The 13,667-nt window shown below is 29.6% G+C and overlaps 1 protein-coding gene across 1 annotated transcript; it reads left to right on the forward strand.

Moving 5' to 3' along the window:
- The first annotated feature begins 5,508 nt into the window (after positions 1-5,508).
- On the forward strand, positions 5,509-7,953 carry LOC105139368 (Peptide-N4-(N-acetyl-beta-glucosaminyl)asparagine amidase A protein). The gene has a single exon (XM_011045782.1). It carries the CDS (start codon positions 5,715-5,717, stop codon positions 7,608-7,610), a length of 1,896 nt encoding a protein of 631 aa, XP_011044084.1. The 5' UTR covers positions 5,509-5,714; the 3' UTR covers positions 7,611-7,953.
- The last annotated feature ends 5,714 nt before the right edge of the window (positions 7,954-13,667 follow it).

Genomic DNA, 13,667 nt, shown 5'->3' on the forward strand with positions numbered 1-13,667 from the left:
AAATTATTAAAAGTATGGATATTTGTTTTTCTCCAAGTGATATATAAAGAAACAACCCCATAAATTTCTAAGGATGGGATAAACTTACTCTTCCTAATACTATTGCATAATTTACTTTGGAATAAATCAAGGTCTTCCTATTATTATTGCATAATTTATCTTATAAGAGATTGACATAATTATTCTAGTGTGATTACACAATTTATTTTAAAAGGAATTAATATAATTATTTTAATGTGATTGCACATTTCTTCAATGATGAAATTGACGCCACATTTCTTTAAGACAATAATCACATAATTTTCTAAGGATGAGATAAACTTAATCTTTTTAGTATAATTATATAATTTACTTTGAAAAAAATTAATATAATTAATCATCTTTCATTACAAAGACATTTTTTTTTTGTTCTTCATGTATATAAATATAGTTATGCTATATTTTATATAGACCTAATTTGTTTTTGCATTTCAAAAATGCTTTTAAAAACATTAAATTTTTATATTTATTTTTCTACTTTAAATTAATTTTTTTATATTATTTTAATGTATTAATATTAAAAATAATTTTTTAAAAATAAAAAAAATATTATTTTAATATATTTACAAGTAAAAAATACTTAAAAAAAAATAATCCTCCACTTTAATTCCAAATACCACTAGTATAATATGACGTAAGCTGAGTATTTACTCAAGCAAACATGTCATCTGAGACACAGCTGGCAAGGGATTCAACTCTAACAGCGAAACCACTTTAAAAAATTAAAATTGACGGTAAAGAAAGGGCAATTTTCAAATTCTAGTGGCTGCCTGGGTATCTTTCTACTCTCTACTTCTTCTGACGTTGCTTCTCTTCATTTCTCCACTGATTTGTCTCCAAATTAGGTCCTTATCTTCTCTTCATTTCCATGTATTTCTTTTACACAAACCCAGATTATTTTTATTAAAATTTATTCAAGCATATTAACTCTGTCTATTTATTCTTCAATTATTATATATTTAAGTTTTTTTTAAATTACTAAAGGATTATATTATCATTAATTTAAAATTTATAAAATTAATTAAAATATATATAAAACGATATGAATATTCATATTAATCATTATATATCATCTCTTTTTCTTCATGTTCCCCCGCTACCAAAACATCTCAATCACTTGGCACCCCATCGTTGTTTACACCCACACCCACATCGACATCGACATTGTTTTTTTACTTCAATAAAATACATTATTAGGTATATTAATTACATCACATCTAATATAAAGATCAATAAGCAAAAAAGATATATTAATAAAATATAATAATTGAAGAAATTTTATGGTGATCGTGAAATTCATCATGTATTTGTATGTATCTCATGTATCTTGTACGTATCTCACTATTCTACAGAGAGCATGACAAGCTAAATCTTCCTAATAGTTTCTCAAATTGCACAAGTTTTCTATGGAAAATAATCACCGAAATAATGCTCTAAATAGCTCAGAAATTTTGCCTTCTTTTAGAAGATTAGCGGGTTCGTGTAAGGATCACTTCATCCAACGGTGGAGTTCTTTCCCAAAATAAGGCAGTCTTAAATTTGTATTTCTAAAATAGGGCAGTTTATATTTTATTTATCATGATAGAGTATTTTATGCCATATGGACTTCAATTTTTGTGTATGTCATAACATGATTTTTTATTTTTTTTTATGTTTTTAAATCCAAAATTTCCAAAAAATAACAAAATAAATTAAAAATATATATTTTTAATGTATCTGCATAGTTTTTTTATATTTTAATTATTTTTTATAAAAATTAAAAAATTAAAAATTTATTTTCAACGGACTTGATTTTTAACATATCTATTTAAAATAAACTTAAAAAATATATTTTTGAACTTTGATGGAGAGAAACAGATTCAATGAAAAATAAAATCAATTATTTGTGGATTTTTCTTGGTTTTACACGCTCCTGTAGCTCCACCACCAGCACACGAAGAAAAGGAAGTAGGAGATCCTGATCCACCCAATTGTTTTTCTATTTCCACCAGAAACAGCATATGGAACCACACATTGTTCCTCAGAAGTAGTAGATCCTGATCCACACATTGTTTTAAATCGTATAAGGCCAAGTTTTCTAGAAAAAATTTTTTATAAATAATAAAAAAAATACAAGGTATAATTTGATATATTTAAATATAAAAATTCAAGAAAAATAGTTTTCTTGATATATTTGGATGTATTTTTGAATTTAATAATTTTTTTTATAAAATCTATAAGAACTTGATATGTATTTTAAAAATACGAAAAAAATTATTTTGTTTGTCTCAATATCAAGAATTACAAACTTATACGTCCTAATATTAAAAAAAAAAATATAAAAATAATATGTTTTGACTCTAAAGTGACTAGGCTTTAACCTGATAAGATAAAAATCTCTTTACCAAGAATTATTTTTTATAGTTTATCTTTTATAGGGCTAGTCTCAAGTTTATAACCAAAGTCATTGATTTAAAAAATTAATACAGATTTTTTTCTTGTTTTTTTTTTTAAATTGATTTATTTCAATTTCAACTTTCAATATTTAATGTATTGAAAATTGATCTTTATTTTTTTCATTTTATATCTATCGGATTATCCCGATCATATGACTATGGTCAATGGGTTAGCGTGTTAACCTCGGTTGAGTTATATTTTTTTTGTTTTTTAATTATTTTCTTCCATTTTTATTCTTCAACATTAAATTATTTGGTAATTGAGTTTAATAATTTTATTTAATTTGTTTTCAAATGTGGTTATCTAGGTATCATGACTAAGTCAGAGATTTTGTATCTTGACCCGGGTAAGCTCAAATCAAATTTTCTTATTTTTACCTTTTTTAAATGTGTTATTTTTCTTAATTTTTACACTTCAACATTTTATTTGCTAGAAATTGAGTTTTAGCTTCTTGTTTTTTCATTTTTCTTTATATGGAGTAATCACATTCTAACTTGATTTATTAGGAAATGATATTTAGACTCCCCCCCCCTTTTTATAAGATTATTTTAATCTCATATCTATGGTTGTAGAGTTTGTCAGTTAACCTGGTATAATCAAGGTCTTTTTTTATTGTTTATTTTATTTTATTTTAGTTTTGCCCTTTAACATTGGATTGTTTAATAATTTGGATGGGCTTAGATCGGGTTCTTTTTATCTTTTTTATGTTGTCATTTTTTTTTGTTAGTTTATTTATTGTCATTTTTTTTTCTATATTGTTGAAATTATCAATTAAACCAATGATTCGAGTTTGAATTTTTTTTCTAGCATTCTTTTTTTATGTCAAAACAAATTTGGTTAGCCCGCGCAGTGGAACATTGGCCACAAATCTAGTAATGATATATTTTTTATTTTTTAATATATTTTCATTATATTCCTTTTTACATAGTCTAAAAAAATGATGACTTGGATGCCTAAGAGAATTTAGGCGGCACTAGATAAGTGGCCTGTGCTTTGCTATTGTGCTTTGCTTTGGGTCGAGTTGATTTCTTTCATAACCTAAAAAAATGATGTTAGAGCGCAACTAACATGTTTTAAAGTAAAAGAAAATTTTGCAAATCAAGTTTAGACCTTAATGTTAAAGGAAATTGAAAAAGGAAATTGAAAAATGAAAAATAATCCTTGACTAAATTCAAGTTAGCATAATAAACTTATGATCCAAATTATTATGCTGAGACATCCTCTTAGAAAGCATATAGAAAAAATAAATAAAGAAACTCATTTTTTTTTAATAAAATCATCGCCAAATGCTTAAATGAAGAAAAAAATTAGGCGTAAAAAAAGTAGAAAAAAGTTTGATGTCAACCTAGGCTAACATCTTATACCCGTGACTCGGGTTATGAAACGAGAATAACTGTATTGAAAAAATAACAAAGCCCAATCCTTAATAATCCAATATTGACGACTAAAAATCAAATTTTTGTAATGCATAAAAAAACAATTAAAAAAATGATGAATAAATTTGATATAAAAATAAAATAAATGATGTAAAAGCCTTGAGCCAATCTGAGCTCACATAAAAAATGATTTGGACCATAAGGAAAGGTTATCATCATAGAAAGAAAAAAAAATAAAAAAGGTTAATATTCAATAAATTCAATATTGAATGATAAAATTAAAAAAATAAAATTAGTGAAAAAAAAACATAAAAAACTGATATAAATCCGGGTTAAGATTTCATACTTGTGGCTAGGGTCATAAGACTAAGATTATTGCACCAAAAAAATATGAGCAAAGTACAATCCTAAACAAACAAAATATTGAAGGATGTAATTAAACAAAAATCAATTAAAAGAATAATGGTTAAATACAACATAAAAATTAAATTAAATCAAATGATAAGAGATAAAATTAAAAAATAATTAAAAAAATATAGATCGAATTTGATATAAATACCAAATGGTATAAAATGCTAATAGATAAAAAAAAAATCAAAACAGGATTAAAAAAAAGCAATTAAAAGAATAAAAGTCATAATTAAAATAAAAAGAAAATGAAGATCAACATTTGATTTTGGCTAATTGACATGTTTTTCGATGAAAAGTGAGAAAGAGATTTAATTATTGTTTAACCACTATGAAATATCATACACATATTATCTCATTGATTCGCATTATCATAAAAGATGGAAGTTGGCTATTTTAGCGGCTCGGAGACGTTACAAGCGAAATCTAAAAAACATAAGTGCCTCTCATGCGATGCATGTATCAATATTTTTTTTAAAAAAAATTTAATTCATCAAAAAATCTAAATAACTTTACCCATTTGATATTAATAAACAGACCATAATAAAATTAAAAAGCCCCTTAATCTAAACTATAGATTTTTTTATTCTATGAGTATCTTGGAAATTATAATGTGCTAAAAAAAATAAAAATAAAAAATGCCCTTAACCTAATAATTAAGCAAATTAAATTTTTAATGATATTTTAGATATTATTCTATGTAAATAAAAAGTTCAATGATCATTTCACCCCATTTAATATAGTAATAACAAATAAATCCTATGAAAAAGATATTCTTATTCCTGTGAGCAAGTTATATGATTTTTATCATGGAGAGCACAATATTAATTTTACTGTGTAAATCCACTTTCAATCTGAGTGTTTGCACATTGATTTCCTAATATTTTTTTTTACTAGATAGGGATTCACCTCACACAACCGAATTTACCATTGATGTTCTTCCTATAAAGCCTAAAAACATTCCTGATCCTACGCCATTGCCAGCAAGATTTTCTTTTTATTTCCTTAAATTAGGACGAGCTTGGTAATATGTTTAAAATTATCTTTTAAAAATGATTTTTATCTTAAAAAAGTATTAAATTAATATATATATTTTTGTTTTTCAATGTAAAAGCACCCGAATCGCAATAAAAATAGAAACATGAGTCTTTCTATATTTCTCAAATTCTTCATCAAAAAGACCAAGCAAGAAGAATTTGGCCCACCTGACCTTGGCTGGCAATCCCTTACTCGGACAGCATTTCCTGGACCATTGTGATACCTCACGCGTAATTCCAACTCTTATTCATTGTTTTCATCTTGAGTATTGCAATTCACTCCAACAACATAATTTCTTGTACAATCAACCAATGTATAGTGTTGTTTCTCCAAAGAAAACAGCACTCCAAAAAGCGTTCTTTCTTTTTTCATCTCAAGGAAAAGAAAGGAAAAAAGAGAGTTAACAACAACCAGTCAATGGCCGCTTCTCTCTTCCCTCTCCCCTTCGTCTTCGTCTTCCTCCTCCACCCTCTTTCCTCCACAGCTAACATCCACAAAACTAACAGTCTTCTCAGATCACATCTCTTTACAGAACCCACTTCCATAACCACAACGCACCCAGCCCATAAACCCCTCAATGACACCCCACCAACTGTTTTCTTTGAAGTTACCAAACCCATAGATGTCCCCAATACTAAGCCTTGCAAGCACTTTATTCTCCAACACGACTTTGCCTCTACTTATGGCAAACCTCCTGTTCTTGTAAACTATACCCCTCCCTCTCATTGCCCATCTCAAGATTTCTCCATGATTGTCCTTGAATGGAAGGCAACTTGCAAAGGGAGGCAATTTGATCGTATTTTCGGGGTTTGGTTAGGTGGTGTGGAGCTTCTTAGGAGTTGCACTGCGGAGCCTAGAGCAACTGGGATTGTTTGGACTGTTCGGAAGGATATAACAAGGTATTATTCATTGCTTCTTAAGAATGAGACTCAAGAATTTGCTGTTTATATGGGTAATATCGTTGATAGTACTTATACTGGTATATACCATGTGAATGTAAGTATTTACTTTTATCCTGCTGTAAAGAAATTGAGTCATAGTGATCATGGTTTTAATAATTTGGCATCTGGGAGGGATTCTAAGGCTGATTTGATCCTGCCCATTTCGCGAAATTTGCCGTTGAATGATGGGTTGTGGTTTGAAATTCAGAATTCTACTGATTCTGAGGCGAAGGAATTCAAGATACCTCAAAATGTGTACAGGGCTGTGTTGGAGGTTTATGTTTCTTTTCATGAGAATGATGAATTTTGGTATGGAAATTACCCTAATGAGTATATTATTGCAAATAATCTCACTGGTTTCCCGGGAAATGGACCTTTTAGAGAGGTTGTGGTTAGTCTTGATGGAGAGGTTGTTGGCGCAGTTTGGCCTTTTACTGTGGTTTTTACCGGTGGGATTAATCCTCTCTTGTGGAGGCCCATTACTGCCATTGGTTCATTTGATCTCCCCTCTTATGATATTGAAATCACGCCCTTCTTAGGAAATATATTGGATGGAAAGACTCACAAGTTAGGATTTAGTGTCACGAATGCTTTGAATGTGTGGTATATAGATGCCAATTTGCATCTTTGGCTGGACCATAGGAGCACAATTACAGAAGGGAAGCTTTTGAAACATGAAAGCAAGCCTCTTGCTTTATCTTTGGTATCAAATTTTACAGGTTTGAATGGAAAATTCTTGACAAGTGCACGCAGGTTCATATCCTCAAATGGATGGGTAAAGTCCTCTTATGGGGAGATCACTACCTGTTTTAATCAACACTTCGGTTACAGCAACTTGATGGAGATGGGCAAGGACGGTGATTTGCAGATCTTGAATCAGACGATTGAATTTACTGATAATGTTTCTTTCAGGAAGCCATCCTCTAATGTTAAAGCATTCAAATCGTTAAAAAATTTCGAGTTTGACATGTACTCTGACTACATGGATCAAGGAAATGGCACTTCCTTGTCAGTGGCAAATGTTACATTGGGATTCAATGAGAAAAATGTTAAACATGCTGGCTTGGGATTTGCATCGAACATTCTCAGAAATCTGCAGAATGGGCAGGGTGTTATGGTTGTGAAGAATAACTTGGTTCAAAGTGGTATTGGGAGCACACAACAGGAATACACATACAACGGTAGTGGCTTCTGCTATTTCAGGAACATAAGCAGCTCAAACTACACTATTCTAGATGACAATGTTGGAAATACATGCAGTGAAAGGAATCATTCTCATCTAGGTTTTGGACTTGGCAAATGGTGGCAATTTCCAGCTCGGAGGGCTTCTCTAGCATCTGAATTACTGGATAAGTATCATGATGGAGTTTGATTGTTTTGTCGAGCATGTTTCATGAGGGGATGCTCCAGAGGGTTCGACTATGTGAGAAAACTGTGAGCCAATAAAATTTTATGTAACTTTTTTCCTTTTAATATTTCAAATCGAACATAATTTGTGTTACAGTTTTAGGAGAATTTACAGTGAGATGAGCCTTGGTTAAACAAGGCACGATGCTGGTATGCTGTAAAACCTTGTCTTGTGGTGGTCTTCTGAAGCAATCACTACTGGTAGTGTTTTAGGTTAGTAGCTAAGTAAGATAGTTAGCTCTATTGGATTTCATGGTGAAAATCGAACTTTGACACTTCACCATGGCAATGACAATTGAATTCAGAGCCAGGGTGTTACATGTGGAGCTAAAGTTGTAGGCACGTGCAACTTGAAACATATTCCATAAACTTGGAAAATGCTGGAACACTACGGGCAAGTCATCATTAAAAGCCCTTTTCATGCTTTAAGAGTCGAGGCGGGCTTCTGTCGCTCTCCCTGCCTTTCATTTCCCATACTTGCTATATCAAATATTGGCAGTGTCTTATTCCCCAATTCGTAGGATCTTCTCTTTGGGAGCTCCACCCTCTCATTTGTTTCCCAGTAGTTTCATCGCTTCATCAATAATGCACCGATCGGATGATAATTGTATGGGATTCTTGATAGGGCACACCTTGCGGGAGCTATGGCATGGCATTAGACACCTTGCTGTTTGTCAAGACATGTTCCTTCTTCTCGTGTTAACTCTGGCCAAGTTAGAGAGGCTCTTGAAAATAATTGGGTTGTTTTGCCATTCATATGAATCATCATTGCATTTCAGCTATTTAGGGCTTCAATTAGCCATTGTTTGCATCTCAACCCCATAAGCATAATTTGGTAGTAATTCCTTGTAAATAGCTTTGCAGTCTACACATTTTTAATCGCCATAGCGGTCTGGTGAATAAAATTTCAAGTCAGGGTATGATCTTGAGTCTGAATGTGGATCTTCAGTGTGAGCTATACTTCGTTCCAGCTGAAAACGTGGATCGGATACGATTTCAGTAAGAATGTTTGGTGAACAAGAGCGACACATTAAGGACTTGGATAAGTTGGCTGCATGTACAGTATGAATGGACCTGCATTCTCTCAATGCAGACACTCCGCAGAAAGATATGTTGCAGCTGATGCTTGATGTTTAATAAGCGAAATTGAAGTGCTGGATCCATTCTTTGATGCTTGAAACATAATGAAATTTGTTCCTGCTTCCTAGTGCTGTCCTTTCCTAATAGCAGGATTGAGATCTTCAAGTGGTTTTGCTACATGGAAAAGGAGAGATGGGGTTATGTCAAATTGGTTTTGCTACAACTTGGAAATGACATCAGTTCCCACCTACGATATTTTAAAAATCCACAGTTGAGAAGTGTGGTATTTTAAAAAATACACATAAATAGGCTTACACAATAACCAAAACATGGGACAGAAAAGATAAAAAAAAAAAAAAAGAATGAAAGAACGAGACCTGGGAGGCAAGTTGAAGCTCTCATGATAACATTTCTAATATTATTGTATTGCAAGAAACATCTTAATGATATTAATTATTTAGATTTAGCAGGGTAAAATTAAATATAAGAGTCGATATTTAATTTTATAGTAATTAAAAATCATAACCAGTCTTTATATTTCCAATTAAGGGGTTAATTAAGTTAAAATAAAGATAAAAATCATCATAAATTATACTATCTAAGGTAAGTTTCCTTGTATTTATTTTTAAATTGTTTTTAAATTATGTTCTTGTAAAGTGTTTTTACCTAAACTGACAAGTATGAATTTAGGATAAAAGAATGCTAAAAGACAATGATTTGAAACTTCACCTACAAGACTTAATCCTTATTTTTAAAATAAATGTGTTGGACTCAAAAGATAATGAATGATAAATTGGGTTTAAAACCTGTTTTACTTTATTATGCTTAAAATAGGCTTGAAAGCTGCACTCCAGAGGTGTTTGTGGAGTCACATTATATAAATCCAAGTTTGTTCATAAGAGTAGGGTTGAACGTATTGTAAGAAATAAATATTTATAAAAAATAATCAAGTAATATTTTCAAAAAAATAATATTTTTTTTTGTTTTTCACTTTTTTTTGTAACTCTTTTATCCCTTTCATATTTTCCATTTCTTTTTTATTTGGAGAATTACATTGATTATCCAAGAGCTTCTAAAACATACTCCCAGTTACGAGGGGTAATTTTGTTCTAGGATATTATCAAAAAAAAAATATTTAAGGCTAAAAAAAGGACAATAATGAATGAATTTTTGTTTGTTAAAGTATAACAAAGATGTTCTTTCTTTATCTCTAACTCAAATTTATTTATGTTAAAAAATCTTAGTCTTGTTCAACTATTATTAATTAGGAAAAACTATTATTAATTAGGAAAACTATGAGGTTGATAGGATCATGAATCAAATATATATTATTTATCATTGTAAGTTATCAAATCATTCAGTTTCCATTGAATTATTTCAACCAAGATTTTTCCTTTAAAGGTTTGTTGGGAGTGAAAAAAGCATTATAAAGTTTAAGAATAGAGTTCGAAGAAAGAGTTTGAAGTAAAAGTTTACTCTTTTTGGGCTTATTAAAAAAAGACAGTATATTTTAGGAATTCAAAAAGAAAAGATAACGTGGACAATACCTTTTAAGTTTATGAGATTTTAGGATTCATAAAAAGAAAGGTTTTACTTTAAAACTAGTATGTCATGTCTTGGAATTTGACTAATAAATTTATTATTACTTTCATAAAAACATCTTTTAATTTGAAAAAAGCAATTAGATCAAGAAAACAAAACAAAATTTATTAAAAATGTAGTATGATCATAAAAAAACATAATCCTAAAACATATAAAAAAATCCAAGAAAAATAAAGTTTTTGATAACTTAATTCATAAAATTAAATAATAAAAATGGGTTGATAACATAACTCTCATTTTATATCATATCAATTTCGACTTGCCAAATATTTATAGCTTGATGCCACATCAAACACCTCTTTCATCATCCTAGTTAATCACTTACCATGTCATCAATAGATTGGTGATGATACGATATCTACTATTATTCTTCACAAATGAAACATGGCCTTTATTGACTAACTTTCAAACTTGATATTTGAAATTCTTATAATCTTCAATTAAATAGCTGGAATCCCATCATGATATTCACACTTCATATTTCAATTATACCATCTAGGATATAAGATTCATCATGAATGGGGTGATATGTTTAGTATTTATAAGCTATTGGTAAACAATGATGAGCTATAAACATACATCAATTTTGGATAATAACATTTAAGAGGTTGATGATGTTGAGACACTTAACAATATTTACAGCGGCTGGATAAGATGTCTGTGGTCATGATTCTTAATCTAAAAGCCAAATTTTTATTTATTATTTGATATGACACCAAACCTCACTGTTAAATTATTGATCTTCCTGATTTCAAGCCTAACTCAATCCTTTTTGTTATGGTCACCACATCCATAAAATTAATTGGTGAATTATCAATTAAGTACTCATAATATGAAGGCATTAAAGTGTCAATAAAAATAAAAATAGAGGTGAGCTCTTTTTTAAACAGAGAGGGTAACTTTGTGCTATCACTTCGCATAACTTTAAAGTATATTCCTTGATTAATTCATTATTTATTTTCTCCATTCTTTAAAGGTAAAACTTACTCAAAGTCACCTTTAAGTTAAGTTCAATCTATTTAAAAATAGCCTCTACCATATTTGTCTATATATTTTTTATTTTAAAGCTATTCAACCCTATATACTAGCTAAAAGTAGGTCCAGCCAAGCTTTATTGAAAGTAATGGATTAATAATTTTTTTATTATGAATAAATTTAGTCATTTTATTGTAGTACACTTTAAGATAAGTCTCTAAACATCAAGCTTCTATATACTTAATAAATTCAATGCCTTTGAATTATCTAGAAATGCCAACATTTAATGCATGATTCATTTCATCAACTAAAAAAAGATTATACAAGTCTTCTTTTCTAATAGTCTTTTGTCCTTTTCTGGTTATGTTGTATACATCATTTTCTCTCTTCAAATAATAATCATTCATGTTTGATTAGGTTGTTAATCTATTTCCTAAAGCGTCGAGAATGATCAATAACATACCTAACAACTCTTACATGATACTCGTGCTTGGAATTCTTATTGTATTATTTTGGAAAGGACGGTTGGAAAGGTTTGAGTGGTTAATATACATTTATAAGATGCTAATAAAAGGAACTGGAAAAGAAAATGACTTGTGGCATTTTTCTTTATGGCTTGGACCATGCTAAAATAATGATAGAGGTGTTTGACCTTGATAAGAGAGAGCATCATATCACAATATTACACTAGTAGTTTGTGATGGATTTTTTTGCATGATAGTAGGGATCTTATTGATCTCAGAGAAACAAACAAGTTATGATTAATTAAATATGCATTTAAAGTACTCTTCTCATGAAGATGCATAAGAGGATGAAATGGAAGAATTGGATAAGTTTTTATGTTCAATGTAGGAAGGCAAAATGATGATTTTGTCATAATAATTTTTTTTCATGAAGGTCTTTCATCAAGCTATTTTGAAGTGAATAGTCTATTTTAACAAGATAGTTAGCCGAGTCATTTCATCCTTCAAGGAGTTGATTTGATTCAGCCCGACTTGAGTTCTCTATTTATCTTCCATGACTTTCTCTCATGTGGGATTTTAAAAATAATTGAGCTTTTAAATTGTACTTTGTGTTAGTTTCTTTACACACACACACACACACACACTCACACACATATAAAGAAACTCAAAATTATCCTGTATAAATATAGATATTCAAAAATGATTTTTCTTCATCTAGAAATGTGAAAACATTCAAAACCTTAACCCATAAGAATTGAGAAGAAAACTTTAAAATTTTAATTCATTAAAAAATAGAGTATTATACAAAATGGTTCATTAGTAAGATATGAAGTCATGGTATTTTCTTGCTCATTCTAGGGCACCTTCCTATCCTTTAAACTCACCAGTAAGTGTCAAAAGCTTATAATTATTAAGTTTTTTATGATGTCACTTTTGCTTGTTTTTTCCCTCAAGAGTTTACTAGCTGTGATAATAAGATATAAATGTTTTAGATTAGATATTCCATATTGAAATCTTCTTACTCAAACAATCCCCCTCTATTTTTTTTAATGTTAATATTCTGATTAAAATTGTTCTTAAGTACACCTTACCATTTCACTCATCTTATCACCCATCTTATAATAAAATAGTACACCTTACCATTTCACTCATCTTATCACCCATCTTATAATAAAATAGTACACCTTACCATTTCACTCATCTTATCACCCATCTTATAAAATTTTATGCACATCAAGCTTACCCAATGATATTACAATGAGATACCATAGGAGAAGGTTCTAGCCATTATATGTAGATAGGTTGACAAACCTAATGGTCTCATAGGGTCCTATATTGCTAAACAAACCTTAAAAGGCAAACTCAAGGCCTACAAGGTGCAAAAGGTATAGACTAAGAAAATTCACATCGAGTACTAATCATGACCTTGTAAACTTTTGATGAAAGTTTGAGGTTTTATAAGTGTTACTTTAAGGTGAAACCACATCAAGACACTATAATTTCTCGTACTAACTTAAGGTAATGTGTGTGCAAAGAAGGTGTTGTGTAGTGATTAGTACTTTAAAGTTCATTTTTATCAAGGTTTTATATCATCATTTTGTACTTGAAGTATCAATAACCCCTTAATTAAAGTATGTTTTATTATAACATATCTAATAATATAAGATACCTTTTAACACGAATAAAAGATTGATGTCTTCTCCCAAGTGCAGGAGTGTCAGAGTATTAAATAACCCGGCACGACTGGAATCGAACCACATGGAGGTTAATTGTATAAATTATAGATAACAATAATACAATAACAACAACAATAGTAACAATAATAACAATAATAATAAAAATAGTAGTAGTAGTAGTAGTAGTAGTAGTAGTAGTAGTAGTAGTAGTAATAATAATAATAA

Source organism: Populus euphratica, unplaced genomic scaffold (genome assembly GCF_000495115.2).
Source record: "Populus euphratica unplaced genomic scaffold, PopEup_1.0 scaffold90.1, whole genome shotgun sequence".
NCBI classification, from domain to species: Eukaryota; Viridiplantae; Streptophyta; class Magnoliopsida; order Malpighiales; family Salicaceae; genus Populus; species Populus euphratica.